The 25,264-nt window shown below is 48.3% G+C and overlaps 2 protein-coding genes across 2 annotated transcripts; both read left to right on the top strand.

Annotated features, from left to right (window-relative positions):
* The first annotated feature begins 1,755 nt into the window (after positions 1–1,755).
* RHO (rhodopsin) lies at positions 1,756–8,538 on the top strand. The gene is made up of 5 exons (XM_008168043.3): positions 1,756–3,035; positions 4,296–4,464; positions 4,620–4,785; positions 6,266–6,505; positions 7,568–8,538. The coding sequence occupies exons 1-5, from the start codon at positions 2,471–2,473 to the stop codon at positions 7,688–7,690; spliced, it is 1,263 nt and encodes a 420-aa protein (XP_008166265.3). The 5' UTR covers positions 1,756–2,470; the 3' UTR covers positions 7,691–8,538.
* A 5,583-nt stretch (positions 8,539–14,121) lies between these two features.
* Positions 14,122–20,550, top strand: LOC101954155 (protein B4). The gene is made up of 5 exons (XM_008168093.4): positions 14,122–14,280; positions 16,810–17,093; positions 17,806–17,944; positions 19,389–19,447; positions 19,829–20,550. The coding sequence occupies exons 1-5, from the start codon at positions 14,265–14,267 to the stop codon at positions 20,291–20,293; spliced, it is 963 nt and encodes a 320-aa protein (XP_008166315.2). The 5' UTR covers positions 14,122–14,264; the 3' UTR covers positions 20,294–20,550.
* Positions 20,551–25,264: the final 4,714 nt, after the last annotated feature.

The following is a 25,264-nucleotide window of genomic DNA, read 5'->3' on the forward strand; positions in this document are numbered from 1 at the left end:
TTTACATCATAGTTGCACATTCCTTTGAGGAGGAGGAAAAAGGGCTCAAAGCTCATCCCTGCAACCTGCCTCCACCGTGCTAGCACTTCAAGAAAGTACGATACGCGTACTGGACATGCCTACAATAAAAAATAATTACTACACGCCTACCCCTGCTGATAATTATATTTCTGCCTTCTCTAGTGCAGTGGTCTCCAAAGTGGGGTGTGTGCACCCCAAGGGGTGCGCAAGAGGATCCTTGGAGGTGCGCGGCAGGAAGAGCGTGCTCAAAAAATTTGTACTGATAGGGGTGCGTGATCAAAAAAGTTTGGAGACCACTGCTCTAGTGCATTCCACCGGAGCAACCCAAGGTGTTCTACAGCCATTAACAAATTAAACGTCACAACACCCCTGGGAGATAGAGAAATATTCTGATCCCCATTGCGCAGATGGGGCAACGGGGGACAGAGCAGCTACTGCCCATGAAAGTGGCCTATTATTTGGGTTCCTCTATTTTCTGACTGCCCAGCTTTAGCCATGTGGGATCCAGCTTTCAGAAGAAATCAATGCAAGCCACTGGTGACCAGCCCTACATCTCTAAATGGGGCATCCAAAAATGGAGAGACCCAATCTTAGCGATCAGTTCTGAAAATTTGCATCTCAATGAATTGCGTACGGCCACGCAGCAAGCATGGGGCAGAGCTGGAACCGGAAGCAGAGGTTAAGCTTGCTATCTGGTTTTCCCTCTATTCTGTACATGATATCTCTTGAGAGAATCGCGTTCTCCATAAGAGATTCTGTGTGTTATAGATGAACAAAGGGACTTAGTTCACACTCTCAGGCACCTACAAAATCCCTGGGATTCACAAAGCCTGAGTGTGGCACCTAGGCTCCCTTTACTATGAATGGGGAGAGACAGCACCTCAGAATGGGACCTCAAAAACCAGCACACTAGGGGCTCCCTGCTTAAGCTAGCCAATGGGAGACACCGAGCCTAGAGGTGCCTAAATCCGGGCTCCCTCTGGTTGGGATTCTCAGCTGCCAACCCCTTCTTGGGGTTAGGCACTTACGCCATTTTAACAAGAAGCCAGGGGAAGAGGGTTAGGAGGAGGAGCAGCACCTCCCTTATAACTATTAGCCCAGTGGTTAGATTACTCACCTGTAGGGTTGCTACCTGGGAGGTACAAGAGATTGAGACCTCCAGGATGATCCTGAGCCTATAAAACTGGACAGCTGGCAGTGCGTACTGAGCACCCTTTACAGCTTTCCCAGGACAGCTACTTCAAAAAAGGTGGCAACCTTACTGGGATGTGGGACACCTCTGGTTTGTCCCCCCTCCCCACCTGAGTGGGAGAAGGGATTACCTTTGATCCACCATTTCTTAGGTGAGTGCTTGAACCACTGGGTAATGGGATAGTCAGATGGCGGGGGGAGGGAACTCCCTCAGTCTTCCGGTTGAAGAGATTCCACTTTGGATAAATAATGAAAGGCCCATTGGGCTAGAGAGACAGCGTGCAAGCATGAGAAAGACTCTGTAGCCCTGTGGCTAGCGCAAAGGAGATTGAGGATCCAGCCCCCCTCTTCCAAAGACTTCTTAAAATTATTTATCCACAGTGGAACAGCTGTGACAGGAGACTGAGAGATCTCCACCTCAGAATAGCCCATAGCCCAGTGGTGAACGCACTCACTTGCGAGATGGCAGATTATAGTTCAAATCCCTTCTTTCCCCCTCAAGTGGAGGGACCAGGGCCGGCACTTCCACTAGGCGACCCTAGGCGGTCGCCTAGGGCAGCAGGATTTGGGGGGTGGCATTTTGCCGTCCTCAGCGGAAATTCTGCGGTGGGGGGTCCTTCCGCGGCGGGACTTGCCGCTGAAGTGCCCCAAAGACGCGGAGCGGAAGGACTCCTGCCGCCGAATGCTCAGAGGAGGAGTGCTGCCGCCGCTCCTGGGAGGGACTTAAACTGGGGGTCTCTCACAACCAGCTGAGTACTCTCCAGTGGGCTAAAAGTCATGAAGGGGTTCTTCCTCTGCTGCCATCTTGTGTAAGCTCATCTATGGAGGGACTGGGCCATAGATGAGCTCAGCGCATGCTTACTCGATCCAGTCCCGCAGGTGAGTTAGGTGGAGAAATGCCTATTTCCCCCTCATTCATGCATGGCTCTGGGGCTTAGGTATTGGGACACTTAGTGTGGATCTGCGGTACCTATGCCCAGAGATGGAAATATTGATGCCTAGGGAACTTTTATTGCAAAAACTTAGGCGCCAAGTGAGTTTAAGGTTTGGCGGCAGCTGATTGGGGATTTGGGGAATCCCAGTGGGACCTCATTCTAAAATGTAGGCAATGGAAGTGATAGGTGCCTAAGTCCTTTTGTGAATCTAGCCATATGAGTTCAATGTTCTCTGGTAACCATTTTGCAGCCCAGAAACAGGTGTCACCATAACACCTTCCTGGGAAAGCCAATTAACAGTTGAAATCCTAGCTTGGATTATTATGATCAATAATGCCATAAGCCTTAATCATGCTGACACTGACGTTGAAAGCTTACCCAAGGTGGCACTTTATAAAGGCTGCAATGCTGAGAATAGCATAACCAGCTTCTGCTCAAATGTTAAGAAGGAGGTGAATTTCAAGAGGGGAGCCTCAAAGGAAGCAAAACATACTTGTAAGATCAAAAATACCTCTGGAACTGCAACCATGAATGGAACAGAGGGTCCAAATTTCTATGTGCCTATGTCCAACAAGACAGGGATAGTACGGAATCCATTTGAGTATCCTCAGTACTACCTTGCTGACCCATGGAAGTTCTCTGTACTGTCTGCTTACATGTTTCTGCTGATTCTCCTTGGCTTCCCTGTCAATTTCCTGACTCTGTATGTCACCATCCAACACAAGAAACTCCGGACGCCCCTCAACTACATCCTTTTGAACCTGGCCTTTGCTAACCTCTTCATGGTCTTTGGAGGATTCACCACCACCATGTACACCTCAATGCATGGTTATTTTATCTTTGGGACAACAGGCTGCAACGTTGAAGGTTTCTTTGCTACACTGGGTGGTAAGTTTTCTACATGTGTAAATAACCAATCCTTACTTTAGACGATAGTCCATTCTGTGCTTTGCTGCACATTGGGCTACGCACATTTGCCATCCTTGCCTTTCAACTGCCTTTCTCTCCAAATCTTCCCATTTCATGTTGAGATGCTTGATTTCATTCAGACCTGTCCGTTTCCATGTTATTCGTGGCCTTCCTCTCTTTCTTCTTGCGTTTTCTGGCATCCATTCAAAGGCGGTATTTGGTGTAAATAACCAAGAGGCAATTTTAAAATCTCCTCCTTTTGGGTTTCCCCCAAGATTTTTGGAAAGAGAGAGATATCAGATTGTCTCAATGTGCACCCTAAAAGGCAGCTGGAATAGAGAAATTACATTGTAATTTGGACTAAGTTAAAGTAGCGATATTTCAAGGCAGGAAATAAATGAGGGAGAAGAAATAAAGCACCATTATTTTCCACCTTCTTTTAGCACTTTGGGGGAAGCCCAGCTATTGAGTATCCTGAAAAATATAGAGTGTAGGATTGACAAGTGACCTGCAACAGATTTTAAAATGTTCGGTTTGTATCCTTTTTGCCTTGTTCTTTTAACCTTAGAAATAACAAATCTGGTTTTCCCTGGTGTTGCCTGAGGACTTTCTGAGACTCTCAGATCATGTCTGTTGTGAACTCTTACACTCTCATCGAAGAGGCCGGGTTATTTAGCCTTTAACAAAGTCATCCTTTCTTCTAATATCAATCAGGCTTTAGGCTAAACTGTGGGACTAAAAAACCCTTCCCCTCTCGGTTCAGTTCAGTTTTCAGATATCTGTCTTGTGAGGTCATTTCATTAATTCTCCAGCTACCATACAGTCTTCATGTGTAGACAAGACCTAAATTTATGACAAAATAAACAAGCACTAACAAAATGATGGGTACAATGATCAGTAGTAGAATAAGAGACTTGTGCATTCCTTACTATATTTTAATTCAGACCTGTGACATTAACATTCCTTGAAACCTTACCTAGATTTCTTTGCCATTTAGAGACTTCAGTGGAAATCATAACATACAAATTAATCCAACCTCAGTCACCAACTTTAGGAATTATTTTGGAGAAGTTCTATGGCCTATGCTGTGCAGGAGGTCAGATTAGATGATCATAATGGTCCCTTCTAGCCTTAGAATCTATGAAAATGACTCACATACATGGCTACGTGTTTTCTTTTTCTTCTGTTGTTGGTAACGGTCTATGTGTGTGTCTCTCTCTCTTTCTCTCTCTTTTACAGGTGAAATAGCTCTGTGGTCCCTAGTAGTCTTGGCCATTGAAAGATATGTGGTGGTCTGCAAGCCCATGAGCAACTTCCGATTTAGTGAGACCCATGCCCTCATGGGTATCATTTTCACCTGGGTCATGGCCCTGGCCTGTGCTGCTCCTCCACTGTTTGGATGGTCTAGGTATGGATTGACATTTTCTGAAATGATGCCCCAGCTAGCACGGTGTTAGCAGCAGTTATTGAGGTGTTTTACATATTTCCCTAGCAGCATTCCAAGTAAAGCAACCTCATTCACCAGTTCAAGAGCAGACACTAATCTCATTGGTTTAACTGCAGGTACATCCCAGAGGGTTTGCAGTGCTCATGTGGAATTGATTATTACACTCTGAAACCTGAGGTCCACAACGAATCTTTTGTCATCTACATGTTTGTGGTTCACTTCCTCATTCCACTGATCATCATTTCCTTCTGTTATGGGCGCCTGGTCTGCACTGTTAAAGAGGTAGGTAGACCTGTTAGAGATGACCAAAAACCTGCATCTGAAGCCTATTCTCCCCTACCCCAAATGCTGGGAGACTTCAGATCCAGATCTGAACTCCACAGCTGGCTCGATTCCTGTGGTGGAATGAACCATAACCCCAGAGCCAATCAGCCCTGACATTTGGGGAGCTAGGGTGATGTGAATTTGATGTTTGTAGCTCATCCCACCCCTAAAACCTTCACAAACTCCCTGGACAGTCAGTTTCAGCATGTCCCCTAGTTACTCCTGGGGGAATTCTGCACCACGCTTGCAGAATTCATGTCCCCCGCAGATTTCTTTGCTTCCCCATAGAAAATGGTGGGGAAGCAAACAGAAGCTGCAAGAGTGGTCACATGCCCCTCCCCAGCAGCACGAGTGCATCATTTCGGGCTCCTGGAGCAGCCAGTGGAGAAATAAATCATCGCAGGGGGGTGAGGGTGCTCCTACCCTGCGCCGGGCTCAGCTGCTAGTTCTGCCTGGGCTGGGGGTGAGGAAGGACAAAACTTCCTACTTCTTCCCCTGCAAGGAGCAGCCGGGGCTGGGGCTGGGGCTGGGTCAGACCTACTCCCAGAAACCTCCCCCGGCTGCTGCGGCTCTGGACCCTCCCCCCGCTTCCTGCCCCCATCGCTCCTCAGAAGCAGGGGGAGGGGTCACTGTATGGGGAGCTGCTCACCTGTCTGCCCAGATCCCTATGCATCTGGACCCCCCCAAACTCCCACCCAGCCCCTCCTCCCTGCATCTGGACCCCTGCATCTGCACCCGGCCCCCGCACTGCACTGAGCCCCAGCCAGCTGCACCCAGACTTCCACTCCACCAAGCCCCACTCCTCCAGTATTTAGACCCCCTGCTGAACTCCCACACCTAGAACCCCTGCCAAGCCCCATCCCCCAACACCCAGACCCCCACCCCGCTGAGCCCCAGCCACCTTCACCTGGACTCCTCTGCAGAGTTTCATTGCCCTTGCACCCAGAACCCCCAGTGAGCCTCTGTGCATCCAGATCCCTCACTGAGCTGCCCGCACTCAGATTGCCCCACACAGAACCCTCTCACCCCATACCTGGATCCATCCACACTAAGCCCCTCCACACTTGGATCCTGCCGGGCTGAGCCTGCCGACCCACACCGGGATCGGGGGCCAAGGCTGGGCATGCATGTGAGACTCTATCCCTCGCCCTTACTATCTTGGTGCACCTAGCATGGTGGGGCAGGGCTCCAGCGTGTTTCTGGGGCCACCAAGTCCGTGCCCCAACGGGGGCTGCAGGGTGCTCTCCACCTCCATGCAGCCAGTGGCCTGTGCTCCCCACTGCCACGCTGGAGCCTCCACATCTATTTATGGACAAAATATGCAGAATTTTAAAATATTGTGCGTAGAATTTGTATTTTGTTGGTGCAGAATTCCCTCAGGAGAACCCAACATGTCCCCCGCAGCGCCATCGTCATTTCAGTGGTCTTATCTCTTTAGGCCGCAGCTCAGCAACAAGAATCTGCCACCACCCAGAAAGCCGAGAGAGAAGTTACTCGCATGGTCATCATCATGGTTATTTCGTTCCTCGTTTGCTGGGTCCCCTATGCCAGCGTTGCTTTCTACATTTTCACCCACCAGGGATCTGACTTTGGCCCTGTCTTCATGACCATCCCAGCTTTCTTTGCCAAGAGCTCTGCTATCTACAACCCGGTGATTTACATTGTAATGAACAAACAGGTAAGTGGCAAATCTCTGGTCTTTTTCTTTATTGTATTTAATTTCTTATTAGCTTACAGAGAGTTATAGCACCTAGGTCATCGTTTTAAAGCCCTTTTTTGCTCAATGTGCCACAAAAGGGGCTTTTTCAAGGCAATTTTGTTTCTGTAATAAAAAGGGACATCTAATCATTGTCTTGCTGTCCTTTAGTATTACATAAATCCACTGAACGCTACCGGAAGTCATCAGGACTGTCTATTTGAAATGATCAATGCATTGATTTTGTTAAATATCTAGGACTGTATTCTGCTCTCATTTACAATGGTGCAAACATTTTGATTCAGTAGAGATGCACTAGTCTAACAGAGCCAATAATAAGAATACTCAGCAAGGTTAAGGTAATCCTAAATAGAAGTTGTAGCTAGTTCTAGGAAGTGGGAAAGGTTAGGAACATAAGATTAGGCAGAGCGAATAAACCATTGGTGTAGCAAGTCTAGTATTCTACCTCCAACAATGAGCAGCACCTGGTTCTTTAGGGCAACTTAGTCCACAAAAACCTCCCCAAAATGCACTTGGCCATCTGTAAAATGCTACATCAGGAGCAGAAACTCCTTCCAGATCCCCGGTGTGATCATCTCATACTGCAAAACATGAGCTTTGGTTACCCTTATTTTTTTTTTTTAGCATTTTTTATTATTTTAGTCAAATATTGAATTGTTAACAAATTGTGATCTTTCAAGGGTCAACCCCTGCTTGCCTCAGTCAGATGAGAAGCCCCATTCACTTCAATAGGATTGTTCAGCTAAGGGATCCAATGCAAGTCCCACTGAAGCTAGTGAGAGTCTTTCCATTGACTTCAGTGGGAGTTAGATTGTTCCCAAGGTGTGCAGACTTTCACAAGGGAGCATCTTCATTAGCCACAGTTCCTTGAATTTCCTCCTTCGTTGTGTTAGTCAGAAGTCCCTCCAGGTGCATTACTGACCCATTTAATGTAAGGGTATTCACAATGCCTAGGGTTGGCTGACAGTTGTCACTCTGCCTGCATCGGCTGGTTACCTCTGCCGACCTTGTTTTCTTCTCTAGTTCCGTAACTGCATGATCACCACCATTTGCTGTGGAAAGAACCTGCTGGGTGATGATGACGCTTCTGCTGGCACCAAGACAGAGACTTCCTCAGTCTCCACCAGCCAGGTTTCTCCTGCATAGATCTCTCATGGAAGCCGCTGATCTCGGAGCTGGCATGCCTTGTCAGCAAGGGCACGCAAGTCCCATTTGCAGGCATGTAGTCATGTCCACCATCACCACCGCCTGCATGTGATTCACAGTTAACCCAGCAGAATGGACTTTTCAGTTCTGACAATAGAAATCATTTGAACAAGGCTGTACATATTTTTTTTAATTAAATATAAAGGACTAGCTCCTCAGGTGGTGTAGATGTGTGTATATCCATTGACTTGTGTAGAGTTATCCCCATTTACACCGACTGAGTATCTGGGTCATACAGAGAGACGAATGTTCCACAGAATGGAAAAGACTAGTGAGGCCACAGCCTTGTGGATTCATCCCTACCATGGCAACTGTTCTGGATGTGAACCACAGAGGCTATGGTTAGGAAAGCCCACTGTAAAGACCCAAGACACAGCAATCTAGCGAGGGATGAAGTATACCCGTGTTACAAAGCTGGGATCAGTGGGGGCGCATGAAACCTAGTGAGCAGTGGGTAGGGTTGCCACCTCTCTGGGTTTTACCTGGACAATCCGATTTTTGGCTTCTGTGTCCGGGTACCATTTAGAATTGCCAGATGCCCGGTTTTCAACTGGAAAGTCCAGTCGAAAAGGGGACCAGGCAGTGTCTGGTCAGATGTACTAACCAGACACCACAAATCTGGTTACCGCAAGGCATGGGGAGGCACCAGGTCGTTAACCCACACCAGCCCCTGCTCAGCTGGGGCCATCTCCTACCTCCCGGGGGCTCCTTGTCAGGCTGCAGCAGCTCCCGTCCCAGCCTTAGAGCAGAGGGAGCCCAGCTGGGGGAGATGAGAGGAGGGAAGAAGAGGGAGGTGGAGATGATCCAGTGAGTGGGGGGGTGGAGCGAACGACAGGGGCGGGGCCTTGGGGGGAAGAGGCGGAGATGGGGTTGGGGGCTGGGGGAAGAAGTGGAGAAGGGGACAGGGCCTCAGGGGTCTGGTTACCAGCAGTTAGAAAGGTAGCAACCCTAGTGCCAGTGAGATTTAAGGGTTTACAGTGTGGTAAGATTTGACCATTAGTAGCATCTCTAGAGTAATCTTGGAGAGGAATCTGGTCTTTCCCTTGCCCCCACCAAACTCCCCTGCACACAACCAGTTAGCTACGTGGTGCACTAGGGATAGGATTTGAACCATAAGCAACAGCTGATTTGCAGTGTCTTTTCCGTAGCATGTGACATTATATTTCCATGGTAACGTATATAGTCATTTGGCTTCCCCCTGACTCCTCCTACATGTCCATAGACCACACCCCTATAGTTTGAGCTCTTTATGGTTCTGCTGTGGTTCACCTACCAATTTTCAGCTGTAATTTGATTTGGCATCACACCAAGTAAGAGGTTTTGGCCAACGCTTGTGCTTTTTGAGGATTGATTGGTGGCAAATTGCTACGCTTTTCTTCAGTTCATAGCAAGCAAGCCATGGGAGCATATGGCCCAGAGACTTCAACATATGTTTAAAGCGCTAAAAGATGGCATACTGCAATTGTACCAATGTTCTTTATTTTTATTTTTAGCTCAGTTATACAAATAAGATGTTTTTCTCGCCCTTCTGTTATCAACATTTGAAACTATTCTTGTACAGTATTAGCCTCTCTGATTTCTAATTCTGTGCAGCTTTGCAAGATCTGATAGAGAAGGTCTATAGAAACTATGTAAGTTAAACCTTTAATAAAGAGCAATTTGCAAGTACAAGTCTCATTATTTATTTTTAATTGATACTTCTACATATTCAGTGAAATCTGAAGATCAAAGGTTCATGAATCATTCAGTGGTTAGGTTGAAGGCTCATTCATATGCTCAGAATCTGAAATCATTTTTTTGGTAGGAAAGAAAAAGAGGGTTTTTTTTTTCAGTTGTCCAGTTATACTTTCCTCTACAGAAATAATGGAAAAGTTTAGGATGGCTGACAATAAACCATTGCAGTTTTGACAGAGTCATGTGGCTGCTGAGATATCCAAGTAGGCGGGGGAGGGACGGGTTTGTTACTCTAGTTGTTTTGGTGTCTGATGAAACACATCACACCTAGAGCTGGATGAGAAATGGTTTTCCTGTCCCATGAACCTTTTTGAGATTTCAAACAATTTTCCTATCCCCAAAAAGTCAAACTCCCGAACATTTTCTGAACTGAAAATTGAAGAAAAATGCAGTTTTGGGTCAATGGAAATATTTCATTTGATAATTTCAAAGCATTTTGTTTCTATTTTGACCATTTAAAATTTGTTACAAGTTTTTTTTTTAGCTTTAATTAGCTTCAATGTGGACATAAAAAGTCATCTAAGCTGACCCTTTCCTGAGGGAAGTTTTGGCTTCAATGAATCAGCCTTTTTTGATAAAAAAAAACATTTAATTCATAATTTCCCAACCAGCCCTAAGCACACCTTTTTCTGCCGTGACTCCGCTTTTCTGATTTCATAAAGTGGTTCTGCTCCAATGTTAACTGGAGAGTTTCGTTTCTTTTGCTCATATTGAGACAAATATTTTGACGCACTAGCAAATACAGAGATGATATTGACCTAATTCTCAGGTAAATAGTTTATTCCTCCAATCAGAGTGAAGTTAGCAACAGCATCAGGTAGCCAGCTCACCACCCTGTTTATCCACAGAACCACCTGGGTCACAGCAGTGTAGCTTTCCCCATGCCTGCTCTATATATGTGCCCTGGCACTGGCCTGGAAGGACGGCTGGCAGGGTTAAAAGAGCAATTCAATCCCATAGTTCATCCAATTACAGGCCTCTCTGTTGATGACACTTCCAGTTGTGAGGGTGGTGATTTTGTGATGTGGACAATAGGCATTTGACTGAGAACATCACCTCTTTGTCATATAGGCCTCCACCAGCCATCAGATGGTAATTCCTGCCCTAGCACAGGTTTAAATCAGTGACCAGATGTGAAAGGTTTAAAGTGCTCAGTGATCTGAAGGGGAGATGGTATCAGCACCTAGGGTGACCCGATGTCCCGATTTTATAGGGACAGTCCCGATTTTTGGGTCTTTTTCTCATATAGGCTCCTATTACCCCCCACCCCCGTCCCAATTTTTCACACTTGCTGTCTGGTAGCTTAGGTGCTGATAGGGTTATCTAATGCCTCCTTTAGGTGCAACTTTGATTTATTGAAATGCCTCTGTCTATACTGGGAGCTGTGGTGAATCCAGGATTTTGAGAACAAAGCACTAGTCATGCTGAAATCCCAGCTGGGAGAAGCGGTTGAGCATTCTGTTGAAATGCTTTCCCTTTTCAAACCCAGTGACCTGCACGAGAGGCACTAACTCTCTGCACACCTTCCCGCCACCGAACGTTGTCCTGAGCATGGTCACACAGCTCTCCGAATGACCGTGGAGAGCGCGAGAGAGAGGCTGTGCAGTGAAAGGCCCTCCATCAAATCCTGATATAGTCACATCATTCCTGCCCCGACAAAAACTCCTATTGGACTTGATTGAATGCTGCTGTCCTGGAATATCAAATAATGACTCTAATCCATTCAAAACAAAAGAATTAACTCATCCAAATGAAGAGAGGAAGAGAGAGACATTGCTCTTTTGTTACGCCAGTCCTTGTAAGATACTGACACCATGGTGATGGGTGAGTATGAGAGCTTATCATTTGTTGTTTCACTAGGGGCTGTACACACGCAACCCACTGGTTAGTGAGTCTGCCAGGGCCTCCTCTGTGCCCAATCTGCAGAGGATATAAATGCTGCAGCTCCACCAAGAGAGCATCTTGGCTCTTTAAACTCAAGCTGTAGCTCATTGCTTTGGTTCTGGAGATTCCTTGGTTCATGCTCAGCCCAGCCAAGATGCTGGCTGTCATGCACACATGGAAAGGTCACACATTCCCAGTGCGCGGTGATAACCTAGGCTTGTGACTGGGTGAGGCAGGCAGGAGTCAGGGGGTAACAGTAAAATGAGCACGCTTGCATAGCAGGCAGTAGTGAGTAGGCTCTGGCATTAATCCTGCAGTTCTTACACCTTCCTTCCAGAGAGAGGGGCTTCAGGCTTTATCCCGGTGAGTAATGAAATACAAACGGCTGCTGCCTAGCAATGTTCAATTCCAGTTTTGATATGTGAGCTCAAAGACTACCGTAATACTAGCTGAATGGCCCTCTTGTCAGTCTTTCCTTCACTGCCATGGAGAGAGTAGTTCTGCCATCCTCATTCCAAGCTGGTCTGAAGCAGAGCCCAGGACACCTGCTCCTGATGCTGGTTGAAGATGGTCACCCTGATTCTCTCCAGCCTGCATTTCTTCAGAATGATACCTGTGTTCTGAACAAAAGATTCTGAACTATGATTAATTGAAGGGGCCACATCTGCTGGTTTCTGGCTGCTGGAGCGAAGGCCAGGATCTAACTCAATTACTTTTGATTACATCAGCTCAATTGTTTTCCGCTTTTACTAATTCTTTGCAGACTTTAAAAATAAGATATTTCCAGACAGATTTTTGCAAGTTCTTAGACGCTATAGCAAAGATACCTAATTACATCCTGTATCAACAGTTCTGTCAAATAAAACTTAGCTAGTTACTGCTTATAAAAGCACTTTGCTAAAGCCTTACAACCATTCCTGTAAAAACTCCCAAAGGATTATGTAAGAATATTTTTATCAATCCCAGAAATGCAGCCATCTCGTGAAACACGGCGTCTATTTAACAGCTAACAGCAACACTGCACAACAATTTAAACCAGGAAGTGAAGAAGCACAGAAACTGGGGTGGAGGAGAGGGGAATATGTGTAGGGAGAATGTAATGATCCAATTTGAATTTGGCCAGGACACTGGAATTAAAGCAGGACTCCTTACCAAAAAAACAAAAACAAAAACAAAAAAATGCCAAGTGTTCTTTAGTGACCACAAATGATCAGTTTTATATCTCATTGACAAGACAGTAAGTACCCCCTACAGCACAGTTTCCCCCATCGTTCTGCTGCAGAATTAGCTCAGGCAGAGGGAAGAGAGCTAGAAACACCCAGTGGGAGAGAATTAGAGCAAATCGTTGTAGGCATCAGAACAGCTCAGATATTAACATCTGACTTTGTTATTGTGGACGAGCAGAGCTTATTCTTTAATTTCAGCAGAAAGACCCAAGTGAGGGATGAAGCCATAATTCTGCTCACGGTGCAGCAGGTGAGTCCTCTAGGGAGCAGACCCTGGCTCCTTTACAAACACCTGGGAATGCTAGCTTGGAAGAATCATTTGCTCCATCCATCATTAGTGAACAAAGACTCTTTTCTTTTTCCCTCTTCGACTTATGGAACCTCTTTGTTTTTCCTTTATAAACCGATGAGTGAAGTTAGTGCTTATGAAAATGAGGGGCTGAAGAGCACTAGCTTGAGCCAGTTAAAGACGAGGCCAGCCCAGTAAAGGGTTTCTCTCACAATCCTGCCAGTGTACCTCTGCCCTGACCTCCAGCATCCCTTGCTGTTCCAATCCTGGAGCGCATAGCTTGCCAATATGCATTAAAATGAGGCTAGCAAGCTCATGTGGGGACTAATCCTGTGTGGGGCTGAGTGCCTCCTGTGAGGTGCCCAGGGCCTTGCATGTCTGCTGAAGTTAGTGGTAGGAAATGTTACTCGGCAGGCTCAGGTCCCTTGTGCCCTAAAGCAGGATGAAAACACAGACCACCGGGAATGTGTAATGAATCTTGGTGCTCGACTCTGTGGCTTCATCCAGCCTAGGGAAGCCTTTTCACAAACAATCCGTTGCTCATGCTCCATTTCCTTGATTTTGCTGGCTGACTCGGTCGCACAATGCCAGGTGGGTTGCCAGGTGTCTGGTTTTCAGTCAGAACACCCGGGCGAAAAGGGACCCTCCCCAGCCCGGTGCAAATGAGCGAGTGAGTGAGGGTGAGGAGAGTGAGCGACGGAGGGAGGGGGGATGGAGTGAGCGGGCTGGGGCCTCAGAGAAGGAGCGGGCCAAGAGTGTTCGGTTTTGTGCGATTAGAAAGTTGGCAACCCTCGCGCTGTCCCTTTAAGGTGTTTGTGCACAAAGAACATGGGCTCAGTATGTCCAGCCATGTATGTATTCCCATCACCCGTACGCTCTGAACACTGGGATGGTCCATTCCATTAAAATCAGTGATGCACCACCCACATTCCGCCGCCTACTGCCACTTTGGCACATGAGCTGACACAGTGCATGGTTTCACTTGTAAATTACATTTCCCAAATGAGGGGCTGCTGCTTTAATCTGTAAATTGAAGGCGAGTGTTAGACTAACTCACAAGAACCTCTCTCATCTGTGGAATCCTCCCCCTGAATATTCTCCCCAGCACCCACCAGCCTGTTGCAAAGAGTTGGCAAACTAAACTCAGCTCTGCTGCCACCTGTTCCTAATCTCCTTGGCACTGGGATTTGAACAAGAATAATTAGCAGCTGCCAACTGCAGCCCTCTCAATTAAGATGCTAATCAGAGGAATTAGCAGGAAAGTGAGATGAACCTGTCAATAAAGCCTGCTTTGCGGCCAGCTTAGCTAGGCCTCTTTTAAGATAAAGTTTTGTTGTTTTTTTTGTTTTAAAGTTTAGTGTCAGTATTAGAGCTTCTTGCAATGGACCTCAAGCCAGGTAAGGAAAGACACTTAAACAAACACTTTGAATGTGCATGCCTCTTCCTTGTTTATTTTTTGGTCTCCACTGAATGTGAAGTCAAAGTTCTGATCCCCTTTGGTACAAATGAATCCTCTTAGGTATCAATCTGTGTCATTCTTATTTTCTTACTAAACTGTAGCCTCTCTGGGAAGGGGCTGAACTTGGATTCCCTTGGTTTATTTAAAGGAACTTACTTAACCCCCTGAACTCTTTTGGCTTGATGAAAAGCTCGGAGCTCCACTTAGGGCAGCCTGTGGAGAAGCTGGTGTGTATGGAGCTTAAGAGAAAAGGTCTAAACTTCCTGGAGTCTGGCTAGTGTGCAAGAGGCCCTTTAGCATCTTCATGCTGCTCTGATAAATAACATTACCAATGTATCAGGAGGTAGTTGTGTTTAGTCTGTATCCACAAAAACAACAAGGATTCTGGTGGCACCTTAAAGACTAACAGATTTATTTGGGCATAAGCTTTTGTGGGTTTAAAAAAACATCACTTCTTCAGATGCATGGAGTGAAAACTACAGATGCAGGCATTCTGTAATGAGACATGAAGAGAAGGGAGTTACTTCACAAGTGGAGAACCAGTGTTGACAGGGCCAATTCAATCAGGGTGGATGTAGTCCACTCCCAATAATAGATGAGGAGGTGTCAATTCCAGGAGAGGCAAAGCTGCTTTTGTAATGAGCCAGCCACTCCCGGTCCCTATTCAAGACCAGGTTAATGGTGTTAAATTTGCAAATGAATTTTAGTTCTGCTGTTTCTCTTTGAAGTCTGTTTCTGAAGGTTTTTTTTTTTTTTTTTTTGTTCAATGATAGTTACTTTAAAATCTGTTATAGAATGTCCAGGGAGAGTGAAGTGTTCACCTACTGGCTTTTGTATGTTACCATTCCTGATGTCTGATTTGTGTCTATTTTTTCTTTTATGTCGGGACTGTCCGGTTTGGCCAATGTATGTGGCAGAGGGGCATTGCTGGCACATGATGGCATATATAACATCAGTAGACATGTAGGTGAATGAGCCCTTGATGGTGTGGCTGATGTGGTTGTGTCCTCTGATGGTGTTGCTAGAGTAGATATGGGGACCGAGTAAGCAATGAGGTTTGCTACAGGGATTGGTTCCTGGGTTGCTGTTTCTGTGGTGTGGTGTGGTATTTGCTTCAGGTTGGGGGGGCTGTCTGTAAGCAAGGACTGGCCTGTCTCTTAAAGTCTGTAAGAGTGAGGGATCATTTTCCAGGATAGGTTGTAGATCATTGATAATGTGCTGGAGAGGTTTTAGCTGGAGGCTATATGTGATGGCCAGTGGTGTTCTGTTATTTTCCTTGTTGGGCCTGTCCTGTAGTAGGTGATTTCTGGGTACACGTATCGCTCTGTCAATCTGTTTCCTCACTGCCCCAGGTGGGTATTGTAGTTTTAAGAATGCTTGATAAAGATCTTGTAGGTGTTTGTCTCTGTCTGAGGGATTGGAGCAAATTCAGTTGTATCTTAGCCCTTGTCTGTAGACAATGGATTGTGTGATGTGGTCTGGATGAAAGCTGGAGGCATGTAGGTAAGTATAGCGGTCAGTAGGTTTCCGGTATAGGGTGGTATTTATGTGACCATTGCTTATTTGCACTGTAGTGTCCAGGAAGTGGATCGCTGTGTGGACTGGTCCAGGCTGACGTTGATGGTGGGGTGTAAAATGTTGAAATCCAGGTGGAATTCTTCAAGGGCCTCCTTTCTATGGGTCCATATGATGATGATGTCCTCAATGTAGCGCAAGTAGAGGAGGATCGCTGGGGACGAGAGCTGAAGAAGCGTTGTTCAAGTCAGCCATAAAAATGTTGGCATACTATGGGTACCCCCATAGCAGCGCCACTGACTAATGGTACCTTCTGATAGGCAGCAAAATGGCTATGTGGTTAAATATTGGACTGGGGACTCTTGGGTTCTCTACCTAGCTTTCCCCTAGGTTTTTTGTGTGACCCTAGATCACTCTCTGTGCCTCAGTTACCCACCTGTAAAATGTAACTAATAATGCTTCCTTTGTCTATTTAGCCTGTCAGCTTCTGGGGCTAGGGTCTCTCTCACTAGGTGTCTGCCTACACTACAGTTGAAGTTGTGACTTTCATCTAGCAAGCTTGCTGGAAATATTAGTGATGACACGGCAGCGTGGACTGCATAAGGCTGCCTGGAACTCTGGGAGTTACTTGCATTGCTAGCTCATGCTGACACCTGCACCATCACGTCCTTACAGCTATTTTTAGCCACATTTGCTAGCTTAAAGCGAACACAAGTATGTCTTCCAAAACTGCAAATCCCACCTCCAACTACAGTGTAGACATACCCTGTGTGTTTGTACAGTGCCTAGCACAATGGGATGCTGGAATTGTAGATGCTACTATTAAAAACTGGTTTGTCCATCCTCCACCTGCCAATTCACTTTAGCTTTCCTGGTAACTATGGTGAGTTAAAAGGGAGATTCATGTTGGTGCTTGGTTACAGGTAAACAACCTCTTCAATTTACTTTTCAGCTGACGTAACAAGAGTGGCCAGAATATCCAGGATCTTTGACCGTAAGACTAGAGCTAACCACCCGCCAACTCTAAGCATGGTGATTGAAGCTCTGAAGGCCCAAAATGAGAAAAAGGGCACTTCTGTCATAGCCATCAAGCGCTACATCCTTGCCAAGTACCCAGCTGTTGACCCAATAAGGCTAAAATACCTGCTGAAGAAGGCCCTGACTAAAGGTCTTGACCATGGCTACCTGATCAGACCCCAGAACTCTTTGGCATTAGGGGCAACTGGAAGGTTCAAGGTGAGTGAATTGGCTTTCTACAAAGACAACCTTCAGTGGAAACTTTCTGCTAAAGAACCTGTAGTTTTAGGTAACATTATAGCAATTGTATGGGCCAGGGCTGTCTTACAGATAACTGGGTGGCAGCACACTTTGCATTGTGGGACATGCCTCAAATGCCCTCTACAGCAGTATTTCAAAGAGGAGGCTGGATGGGTGACAACTCTGGGCTAGGGAATGTTGTTTGTTTTTAAATGGACAGGCAGGGTTGTGAGCAGGTGCCATTGTCTCGGAGTGGGAGAACACAGTACTAATTACTAAGTGCTCCGCAAAGGAGCTTGTTGTTGGCTAAAGGTGGATGTGGTATCTCTGCCCTGAAAATATTGATTTCCTTCCCTGACTTGAATTCTGGGATGGCCTGGGACAGCTAGATGTTACAATGCAGCTGGGTGAATGGGACAATAGGAAGTGACTTCCATCCCCAACCACTTTCCAGCCTTGGCTGCAAGTCCTCTCGTGATGTCGTGTTACGGAGGATGCTACACAAATTCTTACAGCCAAAGGGAAAGGCTCGTGTAAGCCACCTGCCTCTAATTCAGTCAACACTAACACCTGCAGACAAGCTTCTGTTCTTGTTTGGCCCTGGGTATAGCACTACTAAGTTGCTTGGTAGCAACCCTCAATGCATGTGCTGGAGCAGAGCAGTTTCACTGTTCTGTTCTTGTACTCCTAGCTAGCATCAGAAAAGCCCAAGCTTAAAAAAACCTCTAGGAACACGGATCCAGCTGGAGAAAAGGCTCCTAAAGCAGAAAAGAAGGTGGCAAGGAAACCCAAAGCCAAGGTGACTGCTGACAAAAAAGCAGGAAGTCAAGGTAAGGGCTGCTCCTTCCTCGTCTTCCCCTGAACCCACATTCCCTGCTGAGATGTCAGCTGTGTGCAAGGAGGTCAGACCTGTGAATTTTAATGCCACCCAAGAAGACACATGTCCGTGTTCAGGGAGAGGGCTTCAGGATTCCCTCTACAGCCGTGAACTTGACTGACAACTGCAAGCATATAAGCTAGACTCCAAACTGCTGATTGCAGGAAGCAGTGGTGGAAAGACAGCCTTGCTTTGAAAACTAGCCATATATTCTGTGTCAATGGTAGGCCTGATCTTATAGAAGCGCAGAACATTTGTAGCAGCCCCTGACTTCAAAGGGGGCTCATTTATTTCTGAAATATTGGGATCAAGGTGGGCACCCATAATCAGTGACCAATTCTAAGAACATGGCTGGATTTATTGCCCAGAAGCCTGCTGCCTAGTTGCCTCGAGTTAGGAGAGTCGGTCGCCTAGTCTTCCTAAAGAACACGTGGCGATAGTTAAAGCCCATTGAAGTCAATGGGAGTTAAGAATCGAAGTGCCCTTTATGGATCTGGGCAATGGATTTCTCAGAGCTGGGGAGCTGCCTAAATTAGCCAGGGGCTTAGGTGCCCAAGCGGCTGACGTGGTGCGCCTGCCTGATGGCCCAGAGAGCCGTGCTTCCCTCTCCTGGGTGAGATGCCGACGCCTGGTCAGTTGCATAAGTTGCCCATGCCCTAGCAGCTGAAACGCTCCGTACTGCTCACTCTTCCTCTCTTTCCCCATGCCCCCAGCTGTCTCTAGGCAGGTGCTGTGCTGCCCCCTTCCTATTGACCTGCCTCCAGCCCTGCTGCTGTGGGGTCTGACTGCTCTTAGGCATGCTCAGAGCACGGCCACAGGACTGGGACCTGCTGGCGATACAGGCATTCCTGTGTCTAGGTTGAACTCCCTCTTCAGGCCCTCTGGTGCTTTGGTTTAAGCGAAGGCTCCAAGCATCTCATTGGCTGTGCTGCATCTAGGCTGCTTTGGAAATTCAGATCGGTGGAAACTTAAGTGCCTGGGGCATTTACCCACTGGGGTGGGGGTTGGGCAGCAGTGCCTGAGCTTTGAAAACCATCAGTGGTGCTTGTTAGGTACCTAAACGCCTTAAAAATCTGACCCTAAATCAATGGTGCAGTGTTCAAGTAGCTTGCTCTAGCTATCTTCAAGGTGGAGTCAGCGTGCCAGGGCAATTGCTTTGTAGATGCTATTTGATATCTGATAGATGTCATAACTGCTTTGATCCCATAAGAGGCATTTTTCCTATTAAATTAGCAGGGGCACTTCTAAGTCGGCACTAATAATACCTGAGCTTTGCTCAGAAGCTTAGGCCAGGAAGATCCAGAAGCCATTAAATATTGTCCTTGTACGGAATTGACAATCTTGTAAACATAAGTAACTGACTCATCCATGTCGTTTCTTTCCCATCTTCTCAACAGATGCGAAGGAGGAGAAACCAAAACCTGTGAGCAAGAAACCCAAGGCAAAATCCACTAATGTAAGTATTGGTTGCCAAATGAAGGATTCCATCTGTCTACCTTGCCTAGCTCTGTGAGCTCTCACTTGTGACTAGCTTTAGGAGCTGCTGCTCTTGTATGTTCCTGTTTTAAGGAACTTGCCTGACTCTGTGGGGAATGTTAGAATGGGAAGCTGTTTCCTTTCCAGAGTCCTGAAGCATTAACTCTGTTCTTCACGCTGCGAAGGAAATCGGCACTGATTGATCGGCTGTTTCTAAAACGCATGTCTTGCTACGCAGAATAAAGGCCACGCTTCTGAATTCAAAGCCGCCGCCTATAAGAATAATAAACTAACTTTGGCACAGGCTTGTGGGTGATCTAGTACATGCTATTGCAGTGACCTTCATCCTCCTCTCTTGTAGGCCCAGCCCAAAGCTCCTGCTAAGCTGAAGACACCCAGTGATGCTCGAAACATTGTGAAAGGTGACAAGAAACCCAGTACAAAACAGGCACCTCAAGCCAGGGTGGTTGGGACCAAGAAAGCCACCTCCAAAGGGAAGCCCGCCTCAGAAGCAGATGGTGCCTCCAAAGCAGAGGCAGAGCATGGAGACAAGATCAGCACTTCCAAAGCCAAGGGGGCAGCTCCTGGGGCCACGGGGGCTACAAAAGCAAAGGTGGCTAAAGGTGGAAATGGGCCGGCCAAAGCAAAGGCCGCTGGTGGGACAAAGAAAACCGCTGCCAAAGGGAAGCCTGAGGCAAAGGGCCCTGTGAAAGGCAAGGGGAAGAAACCTGAGGCAGCCACAGGCTCTCTGCTCAGCAAAGAGAAGGATGCAGGAGAAGGTAAAGCCTCTAAAACCGGCAGCAAGCTTAGCAAGAAAACAAACTAGGGCTTCCCTGCACTGAAGGGTCAACTGCTTTGGGTGGGGGATGGGGCACGTGTGCAAAATGGCTGTCCCCAGCCTGAGGAACATGGCAGCTCTGTCTCCCAGTTCCAGATGGGGCCCAAACAATGTTTTTAAACTATGCTGAAGTGTGCTCCAGTCACTGCTGTTAACATCTCTTTTAATCTCTGGTGAACTAAGCTAACTGATTTTAATCTTTTGTCTCTTTTTTTCAATAAAGTTACTGTATCCTAATAACTTAACCCTGTTACTGGAGTCATGTTCCTCCTGCCTGGGTTAAGGAACTGGCAGGTCATCTCGACACACCCTGTCATAACCCTGGAAACTGCAAAGCATCAATTCCTTCTGCCTCTTCCCTCCCACCCCCTGCAAATCCAGCTAGGTTGAAACCTGAGCTTGAGCCCAGCTGTGGTGGATTCCAGCCTCATAATTAGGACAGTGATAAATGCCAGTTGGGTGAAAGGGAGCAAACTGCGAGTGTGGCAGCAGTCCAGGGTGGGGTGGGGAGAAGAACATCGGGCTAATGAACAAAATACAGTCAGGGATGGAGTTCCATAATGTGAAACTGCAGCCACGTTCTGCAAACATGCCCTCTGGCTCCAGCTGGTGTTGGGTGTCCAGCCCTCGTGAACCCATCGGTTGCTGGGCTACATTAGTTATATGAACTTGAGGAAAGGGCCCAAGCCATCAATCACAAATATAGCGCTGCTGTAGTGACGTTCAGCCTCCAAACTTCTGCAGTCTAGTGTTATGATTAGGGCAGAAAGCCTCCAATTAAATCCTAGCTTAAGGACCAGCCAAGCTAGCACTTGCTAAAATCCCACTTGCTAAAGGTCTGAACTCTGGCACGTGTGTGTGTGTGTGTGTGTGTGTGTGTGTGTGTGTGTGTGTGTGTGTCCCCTTCTTAGCAAGGCCACTAATGGATGCTGGCACCGTGTGGCTTGTAATTTCTAATAGGAATAGCACCAGGTAGCTATAGATGTCCTAGGCCCCCTTCATCTGTGCCTGTTGCACCAGTGTGTGCAGAGTGGAGAAACTTGTGGGGGCTAGATTTACCCCACCAGTGTGACCCAACTGTACAGCTGGTTTCTCTCCCCCGCCCCCTGAGAGGCATTGGATAGACTCTGATTGACCTGGTCAATGCCCCATAAGGCTCCCACCTTCAGGCAGAATAACTGCTGTTTGTCCTGCTATAGGGCTTAAGGGAGTTGAGAGAACTTATTTCTCTTCTCTTTTTCCCCCCCCCCCCCCTTCCAATTGACTCAAGGGCACATGGACAAATCCTTCATTGGATTTGTATTCTCTGTGGGGAAACTCTATAGTAGTAATGGCAGCCCCTGCTCTTCCTTACCCTCCGCTGTGCTTAAACCTGTAGTTAGTACTTCTCAGTGTCACACCACAGCCCCCACTCGCCTTTCCTCATGCCTGGAGGTGTAGGGCCTGAGGTAGGGTTACCATATATAAAAAAGAGGACACTCCACGGGCCCTGGCCCTGCCCCTTTCCCACCCCCGGCCCTGCCCCAACTCCGCCCCTTCCCCAAAGTCCCCGTCCTAACTCTCCCTCCCAGCCACGCGAAAAGGGCTGCCTGAGTGCTACCGGCTTCACAGTTTGCCAGGCAGCCTCCACAACCTGCACCCCCGGCCGGCGCTTCCCCAGTGCAGCTGGAGGCCGGGAGGGGAAGCGCCCAGCCAGGGGTGCAGGGTCTGGAGGCTGCCTGGCAAACTGGGAAGCCGATAGCGCTCTGGCTTCGGGCAGTCCCTGTGCCTCTGGACCCTGCACCGCCGGAGCAGAGCAGCTGGAGCCCGGGAGGGGAAGTGCCCGGCCGGCAGCTCGGGGTCCAGAGGCACAGGGGCTGCCCGAAGCCGGTAGCGCTCAGGCAGCTTGGCTCTTAAACAGAGCCGAAGTCTGAGTCAGGGGAGGAGCAGAGCAGGCGGGAGAGGAAGTGCCCGGCCGGTATTTTTCCAGACATGTTTGGCTTTTTGGCAATTCTCTCTGGATGGGGGTTTGATTGCCGAAAAGCTGGACATGTCTGGGAAAAAACGGAAGTATGGTAACCCTAGGCCTGAGCCCAGTGAATGAGACACTCTCCAGCCTTTCCTAGTGGAGCTGGCCGGCCTCTAAAACAGAAGCCAAATGGGCTCTGCTTCCGCCCCCTGCCTGTGGTACCCTTAACTGCTTTGCTGTTACTCCCAGTCAAGTGGAACAGTGTCAGGTTGTGTCTCAATGACTGGAGCAATGAGGACCCAGAGGAAGGAGGGTTTCCAGGTGTCCAGTTTCTGACTGGAATGCACAGCTGACCAGATGTTAAAAGTCCAGTTACCTGTAGTAACTGGCCTCTGCCATCAGGCCTGACAGAGAGAACAGGCAGACACACACAGCCAATCTGCTGCCTTGATTTCCCCTCTCTCCAGGGACTGACCTCCCCCAACCTCCTCTGCCTCAATTTCCCCTGCCTGGCCCCTTGTTCCAGGAATCCTTGGCCCTGCTGTACCTCCATTTTTTTTTCTCCCCCCTCCCCAGGCCTTCACTCCAGGGACTGCCCTGATTTACCCACCCTGACCTCTTACTCTAGGGAGCAACCCCCCTGTCCTGCTGTGCCTTGATTTTTCCACCCCAGCCCCTTGCTCTGGGGACTAACCCCTGATAAAGGCACTAAATCTAGGTAGTCGCTAGAGGTCAAAGGCATGTGGAGGGTGGCCAGGTGCCTGCTTTTTGACCGGAAAGTCTAGTTGACAAGGGAACCTTACAGCGTCTGCTTGGATCTACTGAGTGGACCCCCGAAGTCTGGTTACTGTGAGTGGGGAGGCAGTGGGTCATCACCTGCTACAGCCTCTACTCAGCTGGGGCACATCCTACTTTCGTTGGGCGTCTGCAGCTTGGGTTGGCAACTTTCTATTTACACAAAATTGAACATGCCCCGCTCACTGCCCCTCTCCTCATCTGAGGCCCTGCCCCTTCTCTGAGCCTCTCCCCCCCCACTCCATTTCCCCCCTCTCCTTTTGTCGCTTGCTCCCCTCACTTGCTTGCTCATTTTCACCAGGTTGGCTCAGGGGGTTGGGATGCGGGAGAGGGTGAGGGCTTAGTGGTGGGGCCAGGGATGGGGGGATTGGGGTGCAGGAGGATGCTCTGGGCTGGGACTGAGGGGTTTGGAGGGTGATCAGAGTTGGGGCACAGAAGGAGTTCAGGGGTGCAGGTTCTGGGTGGCACTTACCTCAGGCAGCTCCCAGAAGCAGCGTCATGCGCCGCCCCCGGCTCCTACGCGGAGGTGCGGCCAGGTGGCTCTGCGAGCTGCCCTGTCTGCAGGCGCTGCCCCTACATCTAGGAGTGGGAGAGGTGACATGCTGCTGCTTCTGGGAGTCACGCAGAGCCATGGCAGGCAGGGAGCCTGCCCCCCCCCCCCCCGTGCCACCAACTGGACTTTTAACAGCCTGGTCAGTGGTGCTGACCAGAGCCACCAGGGTCCCTTTTTGACCATACGTTCCGGTAAAAAACCCAAACACCTGGCAACTCTAGCTGCAGCTCCCAGCCCCAGCTCTCCTGACCTGGGCAGTGGGGGATGAGAGGGGAAAGCAGCGAGTGATTGGGGGGAGGGGCAGAAGAGGAGTGGATGTGGGGTGGGGCTTTGGGGGAATAGGCAGGACACGGGTAGGGCCTTGGGGGAAGAGGCAGGGCAGGGGAGGTTCCCCCACTCTTGCTGGTGAGTTTTTAAATATTATCAAGGTGGCAATGCTAGGTGTCACCAGCATTCTCAAAACCACTGCTGAGGTGTGGGTGCTGCCCACAGCTAACAAGCTGCGTGGAGTGCTTACTGACGCCACACCCCCTGGCTCTTGGGTGCCCCGAAGTAAGATTTTCCATCCTGGTGCTCCCCTGCCTAGCTCAGGGGCCAATCCTGTAGGTGTTCTCAGTGCATACCTATGACCTGCTACTTGGCACAAAGGCAGCCAGTTCTGGAGTGTGTATGTCAAAAGTGATGAGGGCCTCAGCTGGGATGTGGGCGACTAAGTTCAAATCCCTGCTTTATGTGGAGCAGGGACTTGAAACCCGGCTGCTGTGTGCATGTTGGCTACCTAGGCCAGGTCAGTTGCCAGGAGTGGGCTCACAGTTGAGCACTCAGCACAGGGAGGCACCAAAAGCCCAGATCAATGGTAGTCAGGTACTTAAATACCTTTTGAGGCTCTAAGTCTAAGCTCCTCTTTGTTCTTCTGCATTTCACTCTGGGCTATCTTAATCATCTCCCCACTCAGCCTGGGGGCTTCGGAGGCTCCCTGCCTGAGGTGCATAGCTCTCCTCCATGCTGTATGTGGGGTCTGTGGGGGGTGCCTAACTCAGGGCAGAGGAGTCTACTAGGCGGCAGGCTCCTGGGTAGATATGGCCACTGGTGTGGGGCTGGCCCTAGCTGACAGGAAATGCGTGGAGGGGATCATCGCCTTTTTATGTTTGCATGAGATTTCATAGTAGCGTGAGCGCTGCACACCCACTAGTGTTTATAAATGGATGGAGCTATAACCTGGCCATCATATAAATCCTCAGATATGATGAAAATAGCCAGCCCTATGCAGTAGAATGCAGCCATCTTTCTCACTTTTGGAAGCGTAAAATAAGGTGACCAGAGAGCAAGTGTGAAAAATCAGAACACAACTTTCCCCCTGCCCTGGGATGGGGTGGGGGTGGGAGAAGGGCTTTTACAGTTGCATATATAAGATACAGTCACTAATAGTGGAACAGTCCTGATGATAGTGGGATGTCTGAGCACCCTAGCTTAAAAGCCACAGAGTGAGAGATTCTACCTCTGATCCAGGGCTTGATGTTGTAGTATTGTATGTGACATCACGCTTCACTCAACTAATGTGCAAATAAATTCCTCCATGAAGGTGTAGGAGAAACCTGGGGCTGAAATCAGCCAGGCAACTGTTATGGTGTATGCCTTGTACAGAATTTCCCCCCCCCAAATG

The sequence above is a fragment of the Chrysemys picta genome, chromosome 7 (genome assembly GCF_011386835.1).
Source record: "Chrysemys picta bellii isolate R12L10 chromosome 7, ASM1138683v2, whole genome shotgun sequence".
Classification (NCBI taxonomy): Eukaryota; Metazoa; Chordata; order Testudines; family Emydidae; genus Chrysemys; species Chrysemys picta.

Coding starts and splice junctions, on each gene's coding strand:
- RHO (XM_008168043.3), top strand. CDS start 2,471: ATGATCAATAATGCCATAAGCCTTAATCATGCTGACACTGACGTTGAA. Junction 3,036..4,295: donor TTTCTTTGCTACACTGGGTG/GTAAGTTTTCTA, acceptor TCTCTTTTACAG/GTGAAATAGCTCTGTGGTCC. Junction 4,786..6,265: donor TGGTCTGCACTGTTAAAGAG/GTAGGTAGACCT, acceptor TTATCTCTTTAG/GCCGCAGCTCAGCAACAAGA.
- LOC101954155 (XM_008168093.4), top strand. Junction 17,094..17,805: donor GGGCAACTGGAAGGTTCAAG/GTGAGTGAATTG, acceptor TTGTACTCCTAG/CTAGCATCAGAAAAGCCCAA. Junction 17,945..19,388: donor CAAAAAAGCAGGAAGTCAAG/GTAAGGGCTGCT, acceptor TCTTCTCAACAG/ATGCGAAGGAGGAGAAACCA.